This window comes from Aquarana catesbeiana, linkage group LG12, assembly GCF_042186555.1.
Source record: "Aquarana catesbeiana isolate 2022-GZ linkage group LG12, ASM4218655v1, whole genome shotgun sequence".
Taxonomy (NCBI): Eukaryota; Metazoa; Chordata; class Amphibia; order Anura; family Ranidae; genus Aquarana; species Aquarana catesbeiana.
Window position 1 is genome coordinate 206,276,821 of NC_133335.1, and position 24,596 is coordinate 206,301,416.

The window sequence follows — 24,596 nt, forward strand, 5'->3', positions numbered from 1 at the left end:
AAAATACCTGACAGCATTGATGTAATGGGACACTGATGTAAAGGGGGCATTGATATAAGGGGGGCACTGATATAAGGGGGGCATTGATGTAAGGGGGACACTGATGTAAGGGGGCATTGATGTAAGGGGGGCATTGATGTAAGGGGGACACTAATGTAAGGGGGCAATGATGTAAGGGGGGTATTAATGCAAGAGGGGTATTGATGTAAAGGGGACACTGATGTAAGGGGGACACTGATGTAAGGGGGCATTCATGTTAGGGGGACACTGATGTAAGGGGGGTATTGATGTAAGGGGGGCACTGATGTAAGGGGGACACTGATGTAAGGGGGCATTCATGTTAGGGGGACACTGATGTAAGGCGGGCATTGATGAAAGAGGGACACTGGTGCAAGGGGGCATTGATGTAATATAACAATTTTGTAAAAAAATAATTCTGTTGTAAAATAATTATATAATGGAAATTAAATAATAAAAAAAAAAAATTACCGACACCGTCCTCTTTTTTTTGGGTGGAGGGGGGTTTGGGTCGCAAAACTGAGTCTTTGCCCCGAGTGACAGAATGTCTAGTTTCGCCACTGGCAGCCTCCATATTTTTCTAATAAATTTTATTTAAGAAGCTGGTGAGTGACTGAGACCACCAGCATCTAAACCAAATGTGAATGTAACCTTGTGCTTGAAGAAGTATGTTGTGTTCTTGTGTATGTCTTCATACTCACATTGATTATCAAAAAAAAAGTAAAAAAAACTTATTCACAGAACAATTTATTTTTAATTAACACACACTGCATTATAATACAGTTTTTGATAATCAGAAGAACAATTGTTTAAAAGTAATTTATACAATGTGCAGGAATGCATGGCATTAATATTGATTATTTGCATTCAAATGTTCCATTCAAAACATGCTTTTCTGAAAATTGATCAAATATGATTGGTTTTAAGATTGAACTTTCTATGTTTTTTTTTTAATCAACCAAATGGCTAGTAGAATTGTGTTCTGCACCCTAGAATTACCATTTCACTTTCTTGGACCAGACTTTACTCTCTTGTACAGGAATGCTTTCACTCCAAGTAAAAGTTTCACCTTTCATACCTGACATTGGCTTCCCTACTGACCCCATTCCAGATCCCCATCCACTGTCTGTTTGGGAAAACTCCTGACCTCCAAAGCCTGAATAAAATCCACCAAAGCTGCCACCTTCTCCAGTTTCTTTTAGTCCTCCAAATCCATTGAAAGTTCCTACATCTTTGCTAGCTCCCAATTCATAATCATTTAATGTAATGCCATCGCCACCAAAGCCTCCAGCAAAGCTCCATTGTCCACCTGCACCTCCTTCAAATCCACCAGAGCCTCCCTGGACCCAGTACTTAGATCCGCCTCCTTTTCCATTTACACTTCCTGCTATTTCTCCTCCAGTTCCTCCAAATCCACCAAATCGATTAACATTTCCTTCACCTATACTGCCTCCAAATTCATATTCATCAGCAAAAATAGCATTACCATTAGTGCTCCAACTGCCATCTGCACCTCCTATTTCAAATTCACCTGAGCCCCCCTGGCCCCAGATCCCAAATCCTCCTTCTACACCGCCTGCTTTTTCTCCACCATATCCTATTTCTCCTGATATGCTACCTTCTCCAGCTCCTCTAAATCCATCTCTTCCATTGCCACCCAAGCCTCCAGCAAAGCTCCATTGTCCACCTGCACCTTCTTCAAATCCACCAGAGCCTCCCTGGACCCAGTACTCAGAACCGCCTCCTTTTCCATTTACACTTCCTGCTATTTCTCCTCCAGTTCCTCCAAATCCACCAAATCGATTAACATTTCCTTCACCTATACTGCCTCCAAATTCATATTCATCAGCAAAAATAGCATTACCATTAGTGCTCCAACTGCCATCTGTACCTCCTATTTCAAATTCACCTGAGCCCCCCTGGCCCCAGATCCCAAATCCTCCTTCTACACCGCCTGCTTTTTCTCCACCATATCCTATTTCTCCTGATATGCTACCTTCTCCAGCTCCTCTAAATCCATCTCTTCCATTGCCACCCAAGCCTCCAGCAAAGCTCCATTGTCCACCTGCACCTTCTTCAAATCCACCAGAGCCTCCCTGGACCCAGTACTCAGAACCGCCTCCTTTTCCATTTACACTTCCTGCTATTTCTCCTCCAGTTCCTCCAAATCCACCAAATCGATTAACATTTCCTTCACCTATACTGCCTCCAAATTCATATTCATCAGCAAAAATAGCATTACCATTAGTGCCCCAACTGCCACCTGCACCTCCTATTTCAAATTCACCTGAGCCCTCCTGGCCCCAGATCCCAAATCCTCCTTCTACACTGCCTGCTTTTTCTCCACCATATCTTATTTCTCCTGATATGCTACCTTCTCCAGCTCCTCTAAATCCACCTCTTCCATTGAAGGTTCCCCCAGCTTTGTTGGCTCCAAATTCATATTCCTCATATGAATTACTATTGCCATCAATGTTCCAACCTCCATTTCTACCTTCCTGGCCCCAGAACCCAAATCTGCCATATTCACCATCTATACCTTCTGATTGTTCTGAACCATATTTTATTTCTTCTGATGAGCTACCTCCTCTAGTTCCTTTAAATCTACCCCATCCTTTGGCTTCAAATTCATTTTCCTCGTATGAATTACTGTTGCTATCTGTGTTCCAGCTTTCTAACAAGCTGTCAGGCACGCTTAAAACATCATCCATTAATTCAGATATAGTTTCAGTTATACCGGCTGCTACTTCATTTAACATTCCGCCTAGTACATCATCTATAAGGCCCATAGGCATTTTTAACATATCCCCTATATCAGATAAAGTATCAAATGAGAGAGCTTCTGTTAGAACATCTGTTATGCCACCCAATACGTTATCAGTGATATCTGTTAATCCATCTACTACATCTGTTAACATATCTAATTGGAAAACATCTGTAAACATATTCAATGAAAGACCATCTGTTACATCACTTAATAATTCCAAAGGCTTTTCTAAAAGGTCTCCTGCTAATTCAGTTAAAATTTTCAATGGGAGACCATCTGTTATGCTACTTGCTAAATCAGTTATCACATTTAATGGGATCAAATCTGTCAAATCTGTCAGGCCACTTAATACGCCTCCTTCACCCCCAAGTAAGCCATCCATAGGAATCAGACCTGTAAATAAATGGAGAAGGCGGTAAAACACATTATCGCAAATTACTTTGACTAAGGAAAAAAAAAACTTACCACCTGCCAAGCCAACAGCTGCATTTACAAGTCCAAGGGCGATTTCAAACACGGGGCACACCTGTTTTATTAGCAAAAAGGAACATGCGGTCAGCCCCCCACAAAGGAAATTACTGCATAATGCTATTATACATTTAGATAATATGGAGTGCTATGTTAAAAAAGAAACACAAAGTGTGCCTAGCCTGCTGTTTGGGTTGCTAAATCCTTAATGACTTCTAGCCATTCATTTATGCATTTAAAGAAAATGACCTAACAACTTGCAGTCTGCACCAAACAGTCGCATAATGATTGCATACACTGATTACTTTAGGCGGGCAATTGGTTGGTACCTGAATCTTCAAGGATGATGAAAATTCAGATACCTGGCCATCCTGCTATAACTTTTTCAGGATTCAAGAACCAGCATTGGCATCAGTGCACATGGGCTTTTTCTGATGGCTTTGTTTTCTACAAATAAGATCTAAGGATTGGGACCAGATCACTAGGATATTTTACTTAAAGCTGGAAATTCTCCTTGTATGATAACAAACATTGACTGGTTCTAGGCACTGCTGCTATCTGACATTTCCAGGTATATCAAATATAACGCCAGCTACTACATCACTACTGTGTCCTATAGGGGCATAGCAGTTGGTAGGAGGAACCACCGCAGGGGGGAAGGGGGCATGCTATTTGACACAACCTGAAACATCAGATAGCAGCAACGCCTGGAGCTCTTCAAGAGAATTAAGATTTAACACACCATCCACTGACCAGAAACGTAAGTATAAAGCTTCTTCTTTTACTAGGTGCATTGTTCACACCCAGATAGGCCACATCCTCTAATATATTAATTTTGTAATGTGCTGAGCAAACTGTTGGCGCTATATAAATTCTGTATAATAATAATAATAACAATCTAGTGGGTGGATAAAAATAAAAAGCCCTAATGAGCTGCACCATTCTATGTCTCTTTTAGGTAAAATTTCATGTAGACACACACACACACATATATATATAGGTATTTACACAACTTTAGTTTTTGGCCATACATGCAATTTAAGGCTGGGTTCACACCTATGCAAATTAGATGCGGGTTTTCCCACATCCAATTCGCATAGCAGGAAAATGTGACTGGCTCCCTATGGAGCCGGTTCACATATCTCCGTTGCGGCTGCGGAGCGCACTGCACAGAAACGCTGTGCGTCTTTGACTCCATTTCAGGGCCAAATTCAGGCATAGAATCGGCCCTCGTTCGGCCCTGAAATGGGGAACAGGGACGCACAGTGCTCCTGTGCGATCCGCAGCGGGTTACAGTGTGAACCCGGCCTAAAAGCTAAGTTCACCTTTGTTGACCTCATTAGCACACACCCTCAGCTGGTCAACTCCTTCCTGTGTCATGACCTAAAGTCTGTTCAGGAAGTAAGGCAGAAGTAATCAAGCAGTGTTTTGACATAGCCATAAAGACAGTGAGGTAAGCGTGCATAGAATAAATGGAAAGTTGTTTTATTTTAGCAAAAGAAGCTCTCAGAGAAATTGTGCAGCAGGTGCTCATTCCAGTGCAGTAAGTGCTCATTTCCATTCAGCAGTTTCTAATTCCCATTCAGCGAGTGCTAATTCTAATGCGCATGTGCAGAGTCACAGCCCAAGACGAGCAAGCACTGGAATCTGCATGCGCATTGGTGCAGACGTGAGAGCACGTGCAAGTAGATGTTAGCGTGCGCACGCATCCATAGATTCTAGCGCCCAGCAGCCTATTTAAACTGAGAGTCTGCCTGTCTTCAGTGCTGGATTGTCCTCAGCTTTGGTTCCTGTGCTCCTGATTCTTATCCACGTCTGCTGACCTTGTTTCTGACCCAGCTACATCTGACAACTCTCTTGGATCATCCCTGCCTGCTACATCTGCTTCTTGCTTATGTTACCAAACCCTGGCTTGGATTTATGACTACGGATCCGCCTCCTGATTTGGTACCCCACCGCCTGCACGTTACCGACTTCTGCCTGTCCCCGACATTGCAACTGATCCTGATTCTGCACCTGTTGGCCTGGCTCCCGCTGAACAGGACTTGTGACCAGACTCCATGCCACCACTGGGGGGGGCTCCTGTGTCTTCAAGTTACAGCTCACTCCTACAGCTGCCAGGCACCTGCACTCTTCCACTGCCCTAGCAGTCCCTGTCTCCACTACAAGGGGTGCATGGACAGGAATTGTGCAAGAGGCCACCCTCATCATCTCGGGCTCCACAGTTAGGTACATGACAGAATCACATTAATGCTATATTGGTACATAGGGGAGCTGGAATTTAGGAGAAAAAAAAAGCTGAACAAAGGTGAACTTTAAGCTGTAAGGTCATCTTATTTCCTGCCTGAGCTCCGTGCTGATATAAGATGCACCTGTATTATCAAAGTGCTATCAGGATGGTATAAAAAAAGCTAAACATATTTTGGGGAATCAGTTTTTAAAGCTTCAATATTTCAATGGTCAGCAGGCTTAAGAAAATCCCAAATTTAATTACTAACATTTCACTTGCAACAAACAAATAATCCCTAAAGCCTGGTGGTATTTAGTAAGGCCTGGTGGTTCCATCAGTCGGGCCTTTTTGCTGCTAATAAGAGTTTGGATGTCCCTGCCTACCTTTTGCTTTTGGTTGCTTTTTATTTTCTATTCTGTAAAATTAATTTTAAATCTAACAGACAGATCTCAGAAAGAAGTGGAAAACAAAATCAGAGATCTTGCCAATAGAGTTCCCATGAATTTTAAGAAACTGTCAGCTGATTTAGCTCTACAGCATCTAGCTCTACTTTCTTAGACAGGCTGACCTTTGACTAGGGATGAGTGAAACTGAGAATTTTTGTTTCATTAGGATTTAAGTGAATGTTGAGACATTTAGGAAAAATTTTGCCTTTACAGTGAAATGCATTTGGATGGGAAAGTCAAAAAATTTTTTCTTTTTATTTATGAGGGTGCAATGGGACCTGTACAGGTGTTGGAGTTCATTGTAATATCTGGCTGTTTCTTGTCCACATATTGTCATGGTTACTTCTTTCATACAGTACCTTGGTATTGCCACAATAGCCTCTTTATTTTCTGTGTATTGTATCAGTTGTGTGTTTGTTGGCTAAGTATTGTGATCTCTGCCCATTTGCTGCCCTGTATAGTCAAGATTGTCTGCTTGTTACCCACATATTGCATTGACTAACTGCTGGCTGGGTGTTCAGCCACTTTGTTTCCCAGTGTATTATAACGGTTGTCATTTCTTACATACATATTCACATATTGTAGTGACTGCCCATTTCTTGCCAATGTATTACTATAATTGCCCCTTTCTTGTCCACGTTGTGACCCTGATTTACTAAAGAAATAGAGAATGTTCACTTTTCAAAGTGACTTTTCAATTATCATAGTCAATGAACTTAAAAAAATGTAAAAAAAAAAAATCAACTTTGCAAAGAATACCCAAACATGTGCAAGGAAAAAAAAAAGTTTATAAGTCCACCTCATTCACTAAACAATTCCCTCAGCAAAGAGAAAATTCACTTAGCTAAGTAAATTAAGTTTTGTTTTAATAATTTTGTTTTTTGCATAATAGGATGTTGGGTGAATTATCACAATGTTTCACTTTAGAGAAAAAGAGAACATTCAAAAGCTGAACATGACCTACTCTTTTGGTAAATCAAGGCCAGAATAACTGTTTTTGTTGCCTGTGCAGCTCAGTGTACACTTGGAAAAAAGCTCACAGGTAGCAAGAAACATTTACAGTCGCCTCTATCAAATTTTTTTTAACTGTCTGTGTTTTTAAAAAAAAAACAGGAGTTTAGTTCCGCTTTAACAGACCAAAAGGGAGCCAGTAAGAAAAGTTCATTGCTATGGTTTACATACACTTTAATGTATAACTATAGAAAAAAACTTTTTTTTTTTTTTTTTTTCATTGAATAGAGTAAGGGAGGGTTATTACCACTGTTGGTTTATTTTTTGCCATCTGTACCCATTAGGGTTGCCACCTCATCCCTTTAAACCCCAAACACATATGAATTACACAGGTTCTTAGGCTATTTTAATGCAGATAAGGCACCAAGTGAGTTTAATCACCACCCTAATTAGCCACAGAACCTGTGTAATTAATATGTGTTCGGTTTTACAGGGATGAGGTGGCAGCTCTAGTACCCATTGGGGAGATTTACCTTCGCTTCTTGTTCCATAGCCAAACAGGAAGTGAGAGAAAATCGTTGCAAATTAATGGAATCTCTTGGGGACCCCCAGACTAGTGTCCCATAGGAAGATTTTCCCTTTATTACTTTTGTAGGGACAACCCACAATTTTAGATTTTCTTTTACTTTCACTTTCAGTGCTAATGATAAACAGGACAAATAGAGAAGGTGAATCTCCTTAATGGGGGCACAGACAGCGATAAAAAGTGACAGGAGTTCTAATCCATCTCCACTCCATCCAAAACGAGAGAAAATATTTTTCTTTTAGTTATACTTTAAGGAGTGGGGAACATGTTAGTAACCAGTAATGCCTAAAACTGGGCGAATCACATGTTTTTTTATTTTTCTATGGCAAACTTTATTAGGGTGTAATGTGTTCTAAGCATTTCCCTTGAAATTATCCCGTTTTGACTGGAGCAATGATGTCCATCAAGCTTTCAGCAGTCCCAGAGTCAACAATGAGATCAGTTCAATAGCTGGCAATTCATGCTCTGCTTTTCTTAGTATCAAAGTTTTAATTAGAGTAGGTTTTTATGCATCCGTAATTTTGTCAAAGCAAATGTGTAACACATCAGCATAGCATTCAAAGGAATATAGATACTTACAAGGCCGGGCAGCATGCCTTTTACCATAGGTCCTGCCATGTCAAGTACCCTAGATTTAATGAGAAAAAAGAAAATAAGTATATAGAGAACTCAGAGCAGCATCACAACGGCAAATGATGGTTTCCAACAATCCTCAATTAAGTGGAAAATACGCCACTAATTTAATGTCAATCTAAATGTATGATAAGGCAGAGTAGACTTGTCCCTATAGGCAGCAGTTGGAGAGAGAGAAGCAATTTTTCCTTGTATAGTTCTCAGCCTCCCACTGTTTTTCATTTATGTCTAGGGGACCAGGTAAAGCACAATTACTTACCTGATCCTCTGCTTCTGCAGGTTTCTCCTTGCCGCTAGATTGCTCCCTCTTCTTCTTTTCACTCTGGCAATCAGATGCCTCAGATGTCATCTAGACAGATTTAGGGACTATAGACTTTGAGAAAATGTCCACTGCCGGCTCATAGGGAAGCGAAGAATTAGGTAAGTAAAGTGATTTTACTGTCCCTATGAGTAAACCAGCATTCAACCCTTGCAGTATGGACACAGTCCTACTGCAAGAGTCCTACTACTTCCGAGCTCTGTCTTTCACTCATCTCGCGGTCGTTCCCTCAGGAACACCTCTCGCACACGGTACTGCGTCCAGTACATCTCTGTGGAGGAGGGAAGGATCTTCCCCTGATGGTGTCGCTCGTGGCTTAGTGTCTCTTGCCAGAGTTGCCAGCGGATCACATCCCCCCAGCCGAGCATGGTGTGCTCTGTCGCTGGTCCCCGATGTTGCTTCCGCATGCCTTGCAGCCTCCTCCCGAAACTCCGCTCTCATGCTGGCCAGTCCTCGTATCACTCCTCGGTGGCTGCCCGGATCTTGAATCCTGGTGGTGGTTTGGATGTCCCGGACTTCAGGAGACATCCCACTGCTGTCACCACTGTGATGTGATCGCCATAACCAGCCCTTAACCCCTCAATCATGAAACAAGGGGGAGCAGAGACAGAGACACAGACATGGGAGCTGTCAGGCAGGGAGGGAGGGGGTGAGGAGTACAGAGGAAAGGCAGTTTTTTACAGTTTCTAGAGGGGGAGATTAGACAGCACAAGCACTGTTTTCTTTGTTTTTTGTTTTTTTAGGGTTACAAACACTTTACCCACCATGCTACTTCTAAGCTGTATACCTACCAAGTTTCCGCCTCTGGGGTCCTGCCTGATATAGTATATCAAAATATAACATAACTACATCCTGAAAAAGTGCAAGGAATTGTAGAATACAAACCTTAGCTGGATACTGTATACCACTAGGCACAGCAGATTTGTGCCTATAGGTGCCACTCTAGGAGGGGGTGTCTAACATTCATGGTTGTCAAATATTTGACAACCATGTCCTAGTCCTGGAGTTGAAGGAGCGCTGACAGCGCTCTTACATAAGAAAAACCTGTTGCTATAGTTATACAGCACAATGCAGGCTTTGTTGAAACAGGAGCTACAGCACCCAGTGCTCCTGCACCACACTCTGGAACCTGGCTGTCGTTTTGATAGTCAGGTTCTCGCCTTTGCTGCAGGAGCATTGACAAAGTTGGTAAAGGACAAATGATAGAGTTGGTTCCCTCTATTACAAACTGGAGCTCCACAACACACTGCCTAACCCACGAACCATCAAAGTGTTACTAAACCTAGGCCCCTCTATTTACTATATCTGGTCTCCCACAGTACACAGAACATCGAAATGCAATTATTTTAGTAAATATAAACGGCTAAATACATTTTCTCATCAGCAGTATAAAGCAGTCTTGTGACTTCTATCAGTGTCTGGTTAAAGCTTGTAGGGAGAGTTTTCATTCCCCTTTGACTGTCCTATGAGGCTGCAGACCCTCTGTCTGGACAGTGCTGATTGGCCCTGGGCTGATCACACGTACCCTTCCAATAGAAAAAAACTCTCTAGCAATGCACACCAAACTTAGCATGTGCAGAGTGACTCCAAAGGCTCTGTTCTATCAGGCGATGGATTGATGACAGTGTAAGAAGGGGAGGATCAGAGAAGACAGCTTTTTTACACAATGCGGAGGATTAACCCCTTAGGATCCACAGTGAGTATAACAAGCATGCTTTGCTGGACTGAAGGGAGAGGACACATCTTTAAGTGACACTGCAGGATATGAAACTGGCCATGAACTTATCATTTTACTCAATTGTTCTAGGTGTATAAGTGTTGCCTCCTCAGTCCCTCGCTGATCTGTCTCAGGTAAGAATTACACAGGCTGCAGGATGGACAAAAATTGTCCCACTTGTGAGCCATCATTTCAGTGGAAGATATAAAGGCTGATCATGCATGATGGCTGAACAAAGATATAGTTGACCATAGGTGTGCGCACAGGGTGTGCCTGGGCACACCCTAATCACCCTGTTCACATTAGCATTATTGCTCTGTGTGCCAGTGGGATGATGAGAGATCTCCTGCTGAACGAAGCTGCTTAAAGGAAACGCGTGGAAGCATTTCTCTCTCACTCTGAATATGCAGGTAGGGGGATTGTGTGCTGGCGGAACAGAGCGTCACATGGAAGACTGTATGTATGTATATGATATATATACATTTATATATATGCACACACACGCACGCACGTTCATGTGTTTTTGAGCTTTGTTGTGCACACCCTAATGCAATAGGCTGCGCACACCTATGTTGTTGACCTTCTGGGGTGAACAATTGAATAAGGGATTATCAGCGGAGTGCTGTGGTCTCCTTAGGTAAAAATGCATATATGTATTTAAAATTAACTTAGTACACATGTATTAAACATTAAAGAAAATATCTTACATTAAGTTTGCTTTATCTAAAGCAGGTATTTTACTTACATCAAACCTTCCATTTCCATGCCATCGAATATTGCTTGGCAGGTATTGACATAAAGTTGAAGACCAGCACCTTGATCCTCTAAGATGACTTCAAGTTCAAACTCAACTTTTATACAGAAAGAAACCATGTCTAACGGACCACTAACAGAACATAAGAGAAATGTTCGATAAGTAAACTGAATAGAAAAAAACAATGGCATTCTGTTGTATCAATGCACATATGTTTTTAAATGAAAGATGCAATGTTGTTTTAAAATAATATGTACCTTACATTACACATGATTTTCTTGTGTATACTATTTCCATAATTTGAAGTGTAAAGCCACGTACACACAAGCGGAATGTCCAACAGAAAAAGTCAGACGGAAGCTTTTCATTGTATATTCCGATCGTGTGTATGCCTCATCGGACTTTTTTTTTTTTTTTAACCACTTAAAGACCAGCCTCGTTTTGGATTTTAGGTGTTTACAAGTTTAAAACAGGTTTTTTTGCTAGAAAATTACTTAGAACCCCCAAACATTATATATTGTTTTTTTTCTAACATCCTAGAGAATACAATAGCGGTCATTGCAATACTTTTTTTTGCACCGTATTTGCGCAGCGGTCTTCTAAGCGCACTTTTTTTGGAAAAAATTCACTTTTTTGAAAAAAAAAATAAGACAACAGTAAAGTTAGCCCAATTTTTTTTTATATTGTGAAATATAATGTTACGCCAAGTAAATTGATACCCAACATGTCACGCTTCAAAATTGCGCCCGCTCGTGGAATAGCGTCAAACGTTTACCCTTAAAAATCTCCATAGGCGACGTTTAAAAAATTCTACAGATTGCATGTTTTGCGTTACAGAGGAGGTCTAGGGCTAGAATTATTGCTCTCACTCTACCGGTCGCGGCGATACCTCACATGTGTGGTTTGACCACCGTTTTCATATGCGGGCGCTACTCACGTATGCGTTCGCTTCTGCGTGCGAGCTCGTCAGGACAGGGCGCTTTAAAAAATTTTTTTTTTTTTTTTATTATTTATTTTATTTTATTTTATTTATTTTTTCACTGTTTTTTAACAAAAAAAAATTTGGATCACTTTTATTCCTATTACAAGGAATGTAAACATCCCTTGTAATAGAAAAAAGCATGACAGGTCCTCTTAAATATGAGATCTGGGGTCAAAAAGTCCTCAGATCTCATATTTAGACTAAAATGCAAAAAAAAAAAAAAAAAAAAAAAAAAAAAAGTCGTTTAAAAAAATGACACTAAAAAAATTTGTGCCTTTAAGAGAGTGGGCGGAGCCGTCGTAATGACGTCGCTCCGGCCGTCACATGGTATGGAGACGGGTAGGCGCCATCTTGGCCTCACTTGTCTCCATACCTCAGCAGGGAAAGGACCCGATCGCCTCCGCCGCTACCGACGGCTCCGGTAAGCGGCGGAGGGTGCGGGAGAGCGGCGGGAGGGGGGGTGGCACCTCTCCCGCCGCCGATAACGGTGATCTCGCGGCGAACCCGCCGCTGAGACCACCATTATCATGTACAGAATCGCTCACTGAAAAGATGGATATCTCGGTTGTGGCAGCAGCTGCTGCCGTTACCGAGATATCCATCTTCAAAAAAATGACGTATATATACAGTGAGCGGGGCTGAAGTGGCGAACCTAAAAATAGAACATGTTCTAAAAATTTCCGACGGAACCAAGTGGCCACTCAGGAAAGCCACTCGTCTGTATGCTGTTCAGACGGACCAAAAACGACGCATGCTCTGAAGCAAGTACGAGACGGAAGCTATTGGCTACTGGCTATTGAACTTCCTTTTTTCTAGACCCATCGTACGTGCTGTACGTCACCGCGTTCTGGACGGTCGGACTTTGGTCGGACTTTAGTTTGACCATGCGTAGGCAAGACCGCTTGAATGGAATTCCGTCGGAGTTCCGTCGGAGAAACCTTCGGAGTTTATTCCGATGGCAAAACCGGTCGTGTGTACGCGGCATAAGTCAGGGCTTTCAAAACATTTGTAGTACATCTCTACATGCCCCCAAGTTTTATACCTTTGCAGATCTTGCAAGTACAGAAAAATCTAAAATGCACTCTGTCCTATTTTGGGCTGGCAACACACAGCATTTTTGTAGACTAAATGGTGTCAGCCCTGCCCAGTTTTCCTTTGCTAAGCTACTAGTTCACACACCTTCTTCTCATGTCCATAAGCACATATTAATCTGTAGTCCAGGATTCAAACTGTGAAGGCTAATCAGGCCCCTTAAGATACCACAGGAATCATGGAAAGGACACGGGACACCTCTACTTTTCTGATATAACAGGTATTTTTCTTTTTTTTTTCCAGGTAATTTTCTTTTATTGAAAAAAGGAATATGCAAGTACCAAAATCAATAACATTGGTAAAACAATAAAGAATTGCATAGTACAGGTATACCGTTGTACATCAGGAAATCAATCACTTCAATGTCAAGTCGAACAAAGTGAGATAAATGACCCGGCCTATAGGTTCATTTGGAACTAAGTAGGATCAAGCAAGACCTTATGCTGGTGAGACTTAAGTACAGTCAGTAGCTGTATGAGTCAGTGGGGGTTTTAGTTTATATTGTAAGGGGCTTTGGATGTTAAGAAGGGGGGTAGGGTGCAAAAGGGGCAAGTGGAAATCAGGATCATGTTGAGATTATAAAAAGTGAACTTGTATTTTACTTGTGATAGAATTTCAAGGCGGGCGTCTATAAGTTTTGAGAAGTGGGGATAAAAATCAGTTAGGCGGGTATAGCGCTAATGTATTGAGGGAGAGAAGGGGGGGTGGGGTAAGGGGGGAAGGGTGAGAGGGAGGGGAGGGGAAGGGGAGGAATAGGAGGGGAAGGATGGATGTCTCTGGCTTCCCTTAGTTGCCAACCTTCAGATGTAAAAAGGGCGAGGTAATTTTTTGATAATAGTATGAGTTCAGTCAAAGTTAGACGATCCAATTATGTAGGTGGGTTCATGATGTTAGAGTATTCTTGTGTCGTTTGATAGTGTAACCAGCAGGCCCATTTGTGGTTGAATTTTGTCGGTGTGTCTCGAGAAATGTGGATTAATTTCTGCTACCTTATGAATCCTTGTGAATCCTTGTGAACCAGTGAATCGGGATGCATTGTTTAGCGGCATTGATCATATGCATTGACAAAGATTTGTGATATGAGGTGTGTGACCGGGGCGAGTGATGGAGGAGGAATTGTGACGGGGTCAAATCTAGACTGTAGGATGTAATTTGGATTGTGATGCGATGTACTTCAGACCAGTAGTGTAATAGGGGAGGACATGACCACCAAATGTGAAGAAGAGTTCCTCTTTCTTTGCAGCATCTCCAACATGTCTCGGGGATTTCAGGATTGAATATATGTAGGAGAGCAAGGGGTGCGGTACCACCTGGATTGGACTTTAAAGCCATTTTCTTGGGTGGTTACATTTATCGACCCTTTGTGTATGGTCTTAAATATGTTCTCCCAATTCTCTTCTGTGAGTGAGATGGAGAGGTCCTTTTCCCATTTTTTACATGCTAAATTGTCATTGGCTTTGAGGTCAGCAAAGAGAAGGTTGTGTATATAAGAGATGAGATGAGTTTGGGGTGTTGTTTTAGTACAAAGGGTTTCAAAGGGAGAGAGTTGTCTTGAGCAGTGGGAAGTTTTGTTCAAGGTCTTCAGGTAGTGGACAACTAGAAGATATGTCTGGGGGGGATGGGCGCTTTCTTTAGATTACTGGCAATCTGTGCCGCAGAGAGTATCTTACCCCGGTGGAAGAAATGGAACAGGTATTTTTCTTGCAGTTATTGAACAGATATAACAAAACACTTTTTAATGGAATATTTAACAGACCAAAAGAAGCAAATAGGTGCAGTTAATTGTTAATATTTATTTATACTTTGAATCAAACTTTTCCTAAAGTAGAATTGTCATGGACAAAATATGGAGTGATACCTGACCCTCTAAGTTTTACTTTGACCAGAAACAAGTATGCAAATAAGGGTTTGTGACCTTTCTCTGACTCTCCTAAACTGCATACTTGCTCCAGGTTTCCTTCTTTCTATATTAGCAAGCTGTCTCCATTCAAGATAGCATTTGTTCATATTGTAGTTTAACTATACTGTTATTTCATGACTAACATTCCAAAAATGAACAGATGTCACTCTATCCTAAATTTGAAATGACTATTTTTTACATATGTTCAATAATACAATGTAGTCTGGCAGCTCTGAGTCCCGCTGTCAGAACACAATGTCCTAGCAAAGGGGATAAAGGATAAAGGAATCCAATTTTTTTCTTTTTGCTCGTCTATGACCGGTCTCATGGCATGGGCTCTTTCACATGGTTTTGCTATGGAAAAACAAGCGCTTGAGCCGCCGTCTTACCGCCTCTCCCATACCTCCCACCTTAAAGCGGTAGTAAATCACAAAGAGAAAAAAAAAGAAAAAAATCTTTTCCCTGCAAATTATTGTCATATTGTGCTAGTATGCATCGTAAACTAGCACATTATGAAAGACTTACCTGAACATGAAACCCTTCAGTGGCACCCTGTCACTGCTGACAGGCCTTCCATCTCCACTTGGTCTTCCTTCTGGGTTCGTGGGCAGCCGCCGTTTGACTTGCTGAGCCTCGATGACGTCACTCCCGTGGCACGGCTCTCTCTATGGATGGCACGCCTTCCATTGAAAGTGCAGTTCGCATACGCCAGTGACATCACCGGTGCTGGTAAGGTAAATGTCTTCTAAACAATGCATATTTAGGAGATATTTACTGTACCTAGAGGTAACCCTTATTATAGGCTTACCTGTAGGTATAAATAAAAAAATAAATAATAAATAAAAAGGCTTACTGTAGGTAATAAATACATAAAAAAAAGCCTTTACTACCACTTTAAAGCAGGGTATTCATGTATAGCTTTTTTTTTTTTTTTTTTTGTATGTTTAACCAGTGGGTTGAACAAAAAAAAAAAACCTGACAAATCCCTGCATCAGCACAAGTGATGTTGATGCAGGGATCTCTCCTACTGTTCTTTTGTTAACTGACTTCCTCCTCAGAATACACAAATCAGCGATTACAGCCATTGCAATAAAACCACTGCAACGTAAACACTTGGCTTATGATTGTGGAGAATTAGTCCCATTGTAAATGGCAAAATAAAAAAAAAAAAAAAAACATTCAGGAAGCGGAAGGACAGCCTGAAAGCGGCTTCATAGCCGCATTGCAGATCACTTTTTAGACCATGGACTAGTGTCATCCTAGCCTTAAAGTGCTGCGAACATCTTTCATACTGACACACACAAAAAAAGTTTACTTTGGCATACATTTTCAGGATTCATTCATTTCTGCTGTATGATGGGTAAGCTCAAAAACAGTCAATAAACTGTGCATACTATATATGATATAATTTACCCGCTTGCTTCACCACCTCCAGCTGATACCTTGACTAAAACATCAAGTAGGAATCCCATGCAGTCCTCCAATGGGGTAATCTTGATTACTGGGAAGATGATATCAATAGTTCTGTGAAATATTCAGAGTGTACGTTATTATCATTCTGATATGACACTATTTTATTAATTTCTTTTTATTTTTTGCTTGGAACGAGATTAAATACCATGAGGCAAATAACCAAGCCATATTTTACACAATAGAAAGTTCATAAACAGCAATTCTGATTCTTAATTGCTTCATGGCACACAGCAACCCAAAAAAGGTCTAGATCCAGATACATTCATACTTCATGGTCTTTGGAACTTATATTAGCATTCTCATTGCAATGAAATGTGTCTTTAGGCATAGCCTTTTTAAGTTTTGGATAGAGTGGATGTAGGGTTAGACCCTTCTGCCAGGTTTTTAATACAGTCTGTGTCCCTGATGGAGAGATGCACACTATTATTTGTACTAGTGACCATTGTGACCAAGAAAAAAGTGGGGGGGATTCAAAATGTTATTCCGCGTACACACGGTCGGAATTTCCGACAACAAATGTCCGATGTGAGCTTGTGTAGGCTCCATCGGACATTTGTTGTCGGAATTTCCGACAACAAAAATTTGAGAGCTGGTTCTCAAATTTTCCAACAACAAAATCCGTTGTAAATTCCGAGCATGTGTAGACAATTCCGACGCACAAAATTCCACGCATGCTCGGAATCAAGCAGAAGAGCCGCACTGGCTATTGAACTTCATTTTTCTCGGCTGTCGTACGTGTTGTACGCCACCGCGTTCTTGACGTTCGCAATTTCCGACAACATTTGTGCAACCGTGTTTATGCAAGACAAGTTTGAGCCAACATCTGTCGGAAATAGATCCAGGATTTTGTTGTCGGAATGTGCGATCGTGTGTACGCGGTATTAGAGTTGTCCCAAGAACAACAAGTGGTAAGGGGAAATCTTCTAATGGGAATGCCCATTCTATGGAATTCCCTCATCTTGGCAGATTTCTTCTAATAGGCAATTGCCTTTTTAAAGCAGTAGACAATTGTATATTAGAAGAAATCTGACAAGGTGAGGGAATTCGATAGAAGCGGAATTGATTCTACCTGGAGTAGTCAAATTTCATAGCAGTTTTAAAGGATCATTGCAAGTGAATAAAGAAAAACTATTGGAATAAAAAGTATGTGTTGCTGCACTTACTAATTATTAGAATATCTCACCAATTCAAAAGTATATTTAAAGCTAACATTTTTTTTTCATTTTGAATAAAATAGGGTAGAGTTATAACCACTGTCTTTTTTCCAGTTTGTGTCTCATTAGGGAGATCTTCCTTCACTTCCTGTAGATTCAACTATAAACGATAGGATATATTTCCAATGAGAGAGAAATACCCTCTTAGACAGTTGTCACAGAAATAAAAGTCCCTATTGGTGGTTTTCCCTTTTTTTGTTGTTCTGGTGATTTTGTTTTTAGCCCCCTTTTTTTTTACCAGCACATTTTTTTATTTTGCGGTATCTACTGCATAATCTTTTTTTTTGTGAATTGAACTTCTTTTTTACCGCATGTGATAATTGATTATTTATGAGTCACATGACTGTGTTATTGCATGTGGTAAACGTTAGTGAATTGACTTCATAGTCATTTCTTGTGGTAGAGTGGCAATACAAGCCATAGGCTCCCTATACAGTTGTTACCTCATTATTAATAGCTAGGGAACTGTGGGATTAGAAGTGGAAGATGCAATGGCAGCTCCACACCAATGGACAGAGTCCAACATTTTTATATGCTTCATATTAGATGAATGCAAGGTAAAGCAGCCAAAGTATCTTGCATTATTAGCTTTCAATAATCCCAACCTGGAAGAAACCCAGCAATCATATAATTTAGTTTTCTACAATTATTTCACTATTCTATAGCTCTACTACTCCAGTTCATATTACTCTTAACTTAAGCCCTAAGGAAGAGGGAATGCCTAGACCCCCAAAATGCATTGGTTGTTTTACCTTGTATTGATCTAATGTGAAGCAAACAAGGATTAGATTTCTTTGGCCAGACCTTTGGAGTTCCCTGGCTGATGAAAGCAGCCTAACCAGAACAAGTGAGATCTGTGAAACAGATTTTTTTTATTTTGCAATATGGGACCTTTATGACAGAATATTGAGAACCTTGCAGCCCTGAGACTGCTACTGTCACCATTTTGGATGTATACTTAGTTGCCCAAACAGAATCAGAGCTACTACTCTCATGCAGGTGGAATTTTATAATATTCCCTTTTACTCCTTCCCAGGCAACTGATTTGTGGAAAGGAAAAATAATGGCTGGCTGGGGGAATATCATACACGACAAAACATCTTAGATTGCAGATAGTTGTCATCAGTGGGTCGGTAGTAGACATCCCTTGTTACTGACAATGGATCTACATCGCGTGTTAGTGTGTTCATTTTTATTTATTTTTTTATTTTTGTGGATAAGTATCCAAGAGTACTATGTACACTTTACGCATTCATTTGGGGGGGTATCTGGGGGCCCTTTTATTTTATAACATTCAAACTTTGGCGCGGTTCAGCAAACATCCTGTTAACCCGAACCCAGGTACATTCAGCTAATCACTATTCAGCAGCACTCTTCAGAGAGCGTTTAACAAGTGGTGAAGAGGTGTTGTATTGCCTCCTCACCTCCTGCTTTAACTCCTGCTTTAACCCTTTGAATCATGCACTAGTGTGCCACAACTACATGCACTGCATGCAGTTGCAGGGGGCTTGCAGAGTGGCTCTATTTACTAAAATGGTAGCCCCCACTGAAAATTATAAGGGGGGTATAATGCCTGCTGCTGCTTGTGAAGCATAGCATCACAGCCGTGAAATGTGTACATCCCCTGTCTCTTCAGCTAAAGGGGGTAGCAGTTGGGAGGCTGTAAAATCATGGCTCAACACGGTTTTATCGCCCCTTAACCTGACGTATGAATAAGTCCTAAGACCCCTATACTATAAAAATATTTTACTCCAGTACAAAATCATTGAGCCCTGATGAAAGGGGCACCAGGAATGCCCTAAAATATGTTGGGCTATTAAACACCCCTGGATTTTATAAACATATTTTGGACCCTTAAAAATATGGTGCTCTCTTTCATACCACTCTGTGACATACATTTTTTGCAATCTCTTTTTGCAAATAAACTAGGAATACATAATCAAAACATTTCTCATTAAACACTTTCCTCGAGATTGCAATGAATCATGTGTATCATTTTTAAAAGTTAACTTATTTTATATTCTCAATAATTTATTCATTAAATTTACTTACCCAATACCTCCAATAAGTCCTCCAAAAAGATCACCATCAAGAAGGCTTCCAAGAAGATCACCATCAAGAAGGCCTCCAAGAGGATCACCATCAAGAAGGCCTCCAAGAATATCTAGACTGAGAAGCCCTCCCAGTACTCCATCATCATTGAGAAGACCTCCTAGTATTCCTTCATCACCTAGAAGCCCTCCCAGTAGTCCATCCTCACCTAGAATTACATCTAGAAAATCAAGAAGTCCATCATCATCAAAAATCCCTTCTAGTAGTCCATCATCCCCAAAAATCACTTTTAGTAGTCCATCGTCCTCAAGAAGCCTTCCCAGTATTCCATCATCACCAAGAAGCCCTCCTAATGATCCTTCCTCACCAAGTAGCGCTCCTAGAATTCCACCATCCTCAAGAAGCCCTTCTAGTAGTTCATTACTACCAAGAGATCCTAGCAAATCACCATCAAGTAGCACTGCAAGTAGGCCATCCTCACCTAGAATTACATCTAGAAAATCAAGAAGTCCATCATCATCAAAAATCCCTTCTAGTAGTCCATCATCCCCAAAAATCACTTTTAGTAGTCCATCGTCCTCAAGAAGCCCTCCCAGTATTGCATCATCACCAAGAAGCCCTCCTAATGATCCTTCCTCACCAAGTAGCGCTCCTAGAATTCCACCATCCTCAAGAAGCCCTTCTAGTAGTTCATTACTACCAAGAGATCCTAGCAAATCACCATCAAGTAGCACTGCAAGTAGGCCATCCTCACCTAGAATTACATCTAGAAAATCAAGAAGTCCATCATCATCAAAAATCCCTTCTAGTAGTCCATCATCCCCAAAAATCACTTTTAGTAGTCCATCGTCCTCAAGAAGCCCTCCCAGTATTGCATCATCACCAAGAAGCCCTCCTAATGATCCTTCCTCACCAAGTAGCGCTCCTAGAATTCCACCATCCTCAAGAAGCCCTTCTAGTAGTTCATTACTACCAAGAGATCCTAGCAAATCACCACCAAAAACTCCTCCCAACAAATCAGCACCACCATGAAGCCCTCCCAATATTCCACCACCACCGTGATGACCACCACCACCATGATGTCCTCCCACTTGTCCACTACCACCATGATGTCCTCCCACTTGTCCACCACCGTTATGATGTCCTCCCACTTGTCCACCACCACCATGATGTCCTCCCACTTGTCCACCACCATCATGATGTCCTCCCACTTGTCCACCACCACCATGATGTCCTCCCACTTGTCCACCACCACCATGAAGCCCTCCCAATATTCCACCACCACCGTGATGTCCACCACCACCATGATGTCGTCCCACTTCTCCACTACCACCATGATGTCCTCCCACTTGTCCACCATCACCGTAATGTCCTCCCACTTGTCCACCACCACCATGATGTCCTCCCACTTGTCCACCATCACCGTTATGTTCTCCCACTTGTCCACCATCACCATGATGTCCTCCCACTTGGCCAACACCACCGTGATATCCTCCTAATTGTCCACTATCACTGTGATGTCCTTCCACCTGTCCACTACCACTCTGATGTTCTCCCACTTGTCCACCACCACTGTGATGTCCTCCCACTTTTCCACCATCACCATGATGTCCTCCCACTTGTCCACCATCATCGTGATGTCCTCCCACTTGTCCACCATCATCGTGATGTCCTCCCACTTGTCCACCACCACTGTGATGTCCTCCCACTTGTCCAGCACTACCGTGATGTCCTCCCACTTGTCCACCATCACCGTGATGTTCTCCCACTTGTCCACTACCACTGTGATGTCCTCCCGCTTGTCCACCATCATCGTGATGTCCTCCCACTTGTCCACCACCACTGTGATGTCCTCCCACTTGTCCAGCACTACCGTGATGTCCTCCCACATGTCCACCATCACCGTGATGTTCTCCCACTTGTCCACCACCACCGTGATGTCCTCCCACTTGTCCACCATCACCGTGATGTCCTCCCACTTGTCCACCACCACTGTGATGTCTTCCCACTTGTCCACTATCACTGTGATGTCCTCCCACTTGTCCACCATTACCGTGATGTCCTCCCACTTGTCCACCATCACCGTGATGTTCTTCCACTTGTCCACCACCACCGTGATGCCCTCCTGATATTCCATTACCATCAACATATCCTCCCCCTTGTCCTTCACCAAAAAGATACCCTCCTGCTTCTCTATCGCCACTAAGATATCCTTGTGCTAGTCCATCACCACTAGGAAAACGTCCAACTAGTCCATCACCACCTATAACCCCCCCCATTAGTTCATCACCACCACCATACCCTCCAGCTATATCATCACCACTGTAAAATCCTCCCACTTTTCCACCCACACCAAGAGCCCCTTCTTTTCCATAATTATCATAAAGCCCTCCCACTACTCCATTACCACTGTGATGCCCTCCTGCTAGTCCATTACCACCAAAATACCCTCCTGATAGTTCATTAACACCAACATATCCTCCCCCTTGTCCTTCACCAAAAAGATACCCTCCTGCTTGTCCATCGCCACCAAGATATCCTTGTACTAGACCATCACCACCAGGAAAACCTCCAACTAGGCCATCACCACCTATAAACCCCCCCATTAGTTTATCACCACCAAGATACCTTCCAGCTATATCATCACCACTGTAAAATTCTCCCACTTTTCCACCCACACCAAGAGACCCTCCTTTTCCATAACTATCATAAAGCACTCCCACTACTCCATCATCACCAAATTGCTCTCCCATTTGTCCTTCACTACTAAGAAAACCTTTGACTAGTCCACCACCACCAAGAAATTCTCCAGCTACTCCATCACCACCAAGAAAACCTCCGACTAGTCCATTACCACCAAGAAAATCTCCTGTTAGTCCATCATGACTACCTTTTTTTCCACTTGAATGGTGGTGGCCATGATTTGACCCCTTATGATCCTTATGTTTTGTGTGTCCTCCTCCACCATTTTTATCTTTACCCTTCCAGCTAACCTTTTCACCTACACCTCTATCAGATATTTCTTCATTGTAATACCAGGTTTGCACAGGTTCCATATATTCATATTCATAATATGTCCAATGTGTTTCATCAGATGATGATCCTCCATGGTCTTTATAATGATATGTAGTCCTCTGTTTACTTTCTCCTGGTTTGGCATTATCTAGAACATTGTAAAAAAAATGTAAATTGAATTATTGGCAAAAAATAAAAAAATTAAGATGCAGTGTTTCAATAGCATTAACACAGCAGTGTTTTTAAAGCTCTGTGTAAAATATTTTTTCTTACTTTTGAACTTGCCAGTAGATCTATTTTTTTCCTCATTTTCTGTAATAGGCCAAATTGTCTAGCAAAAGTGGCAGTTACACTGGGATGTCCCAGTCTCAGTAGCTAAATAGTCAGAGCAGCTGTAAATCAACCAGAAAGGATATCGACTGCAGCAGATTGTATGAAAGCACAGGGTGACCATTTTCCTACAGCAATGGAAGCTGGTAGTCACCCTATTAAAAAAAGGTTTCAGAGAAAGCAGAAACTGTTGTGACTTACAGGAATTTTTTTTAAACTTTTATTAACACCAATATTAAAACCTTGCATAACTACATTTACAAGGTGAAAAGCAGCTATTTACACAACTTTAGAATTTGGGTTTACATATACTTAATAAAAACAATTACTTTGCTAAAATAATAATGATAGAAATGTGGAAAGGGGATCTCTTCTTTGTGTATAGAACCTTTTTCATTCCATTCATGTTTCATTATACTTACTTTTGATCGGTTTACTACATATGCTGAAAGTCTACCACAATCAATCACTACTCTCTCAGTAAAATAATACTTTCTAAGGTTAGTTTTGAATTTTTCCCCTGGTAGTTGGAGGGCATTAGGGATAAGCTTTAAAGTGGAATTAAACCTTCATTTTTTTTTCTTAAAATAACAAACAAGTTATACTTATCTGTTCTGCAGAATGCTTTTGCACAGAACAGCCCTGATCCTCTTCTTCTGGGGTCCCCTGCCAGTGCTCTTGGGTCCTCTTCTTTGGCAGGTTTCCCCTACAGAAAACCGCTTTCCATGGGAGCACCGATGCATGCTCGCTCCTGAGCCCCGCTGATGAGTGCATTGACACAGACAGCAGGACTCGCCCCCCCCCCCCCCCCCCCCCCATGCACTACTGTGTCACAGCATTTGATTGACAGCAGCTGCAGCACAGAAGGTTTTTCACTTTAATGCATAGTATGCGTTAAGGTGATAAAACCTTAAGGCTTTAGAACCACTTTAAGTGCTGGTCGACCAATAGCCAGATTTGGCTGGCTTGTCCGCCTGCTGCGGCCGGAAGTCATTTATTTAGTGGTGGAAGTAATATGCCTGCACCTGGCAAGGTACCTTACCCATGTTTAGAACATGTGGCCAGCCCAGATAATGGTATTGTATGGATTTGGGGGGTGCCACATGCCTTCAACATGAGAACGGTACCATGAAATAGGGCAGCTTGACAGGAAAGGCACCTTATAACCATGTTGATGGGGACAAGGGTCTTATCCCCATGTCCCTGGTCCAGTAGATGTGGTGGTCTACTAAAATGCAAATACACTGAGCAAAATTATAAATGCAACACTTTTGTGTTTGCTGCTATTTATCATGAGCTCAACTGAAAGATCTACAACTTTTTCTATGCACACAAAAGGCCTATTTCTCGCAAATATCATTCACAAATCTGTCTAAATCTGTGTTAGTGAACACTTCTCCTTTGCCGAGATAATCTATCCACCTCACAGGTGTGGCATATCAACATGCTGATTAGACAGCATGATTATTGCACAGGTGTGCCTTAGGCTGGTCACAATAAACGGCCACTCTAAAATGTGCAGTTTTATCACACAGCACAATGCCACAGATGTGCCAAGTTTTGAGGGAGCATGCAATTGGTATGCTGATTGCAGGAATGTCCACCAGAGCTGTTGCCCTTGAATTGAATGCTAATTTCTCTACCATAAG

The 24,596-nt window shown here is 41.7% G+C and overlaps 2 protein-coding genes across 2 annotated transcripts; both read right to left on the bottom strand.

The window, feature by feature from the left end:
• Positions 1 to 1,008: 1,008 nt before the first annotated feature.
• LOC141114269 (uncharacterized) lies at positions 1,009 to 8,088 on the bottom strand. The gene is made up of 3 exons (XM_073607855.1): positions 8,046 to 8,088; positions 3,251 to 3,311; positions 1,009 to 3,178 (listed from the first exon to the last, which is right to left on the bottom strand). The coding sequence occupies exons 1-3, from the start codon at positions 8,082 to 8,084 to the stop codon at positions 1,014 to 1,016; spliced, it is 2,265 nt and encodes a 754-aa protein (XP_073463956.1). The 5' UTR covers positions 8,085 to 8,088; the 3' UTR covers positions 1,009 to 1,013.
• LOC141113395 (uncharacterized) lies at positions 8,086 to 23,993 on the bottom strand. Its single transcript, XM_073606453.1, has 8 exons — positions 23,990 to 23,993; positions 19,603 to 22,765; positions 16,277 to 16,387; positions 10,881 to 11,021; positions 10,716 to 10,767; positions 9,452 to 9,583; positions 8,359 to 8,448; positions 8,086 to 8,094 (listed from the first exon to the last, which is right to left on the bottom strand). Exons 1-8 carry the CDS (start codon positions 23,991 to 23,993, stop codon positions 8,086 to 8,088), a joined length of 3,702 nt encoding a protein of 1,233 aa, XP_073462554.1.
• Between the last annotated feature and the right edge of the window lie 603 nt (positions 23,994 to 24,596).

Bases quoted from the DNA above. Each gene is read 5' to 3' on its own strand.
- LOC141113395 (XM_073606453.1), bottom strand. The intron at 10,768-10,880 runs GTAAGTAAAATA...TTTTTACCTAAG, and splicing joins ATGGAAATGGAAGGTTTGAT to GAGACCACAGCACTCCGCTG. The intron at 9,584-10,715 runs GTCAACAACATA...ATGCTCCTGCAG, and splicing joins TCAATTGTTCACCCCAGAAG to CAAAGGCGAGAACCTGACTA.
- LOC141114269 (XM_073607855.1), bottom strand. From the start codon at position 8,084: ATGGCAGGACCTATGGTAAAAGGCATGCTGCCCGGCCTT. The intron at 3,312-8,045 runs GTAAGTATCTAT...CTAATAAAACAG, and splicing joins AAGGCATGCTGCCCGGCCTT to GTGTGCCCCGTGTTTGAAAT. The intron at 3,179-3,250 runs GTAAGTTTTTTT...ATTTATTTACAG, and splicing joins AGCTGTTGGCTTGGCAGGTG to GTCTGATTCCTATGGATGGC.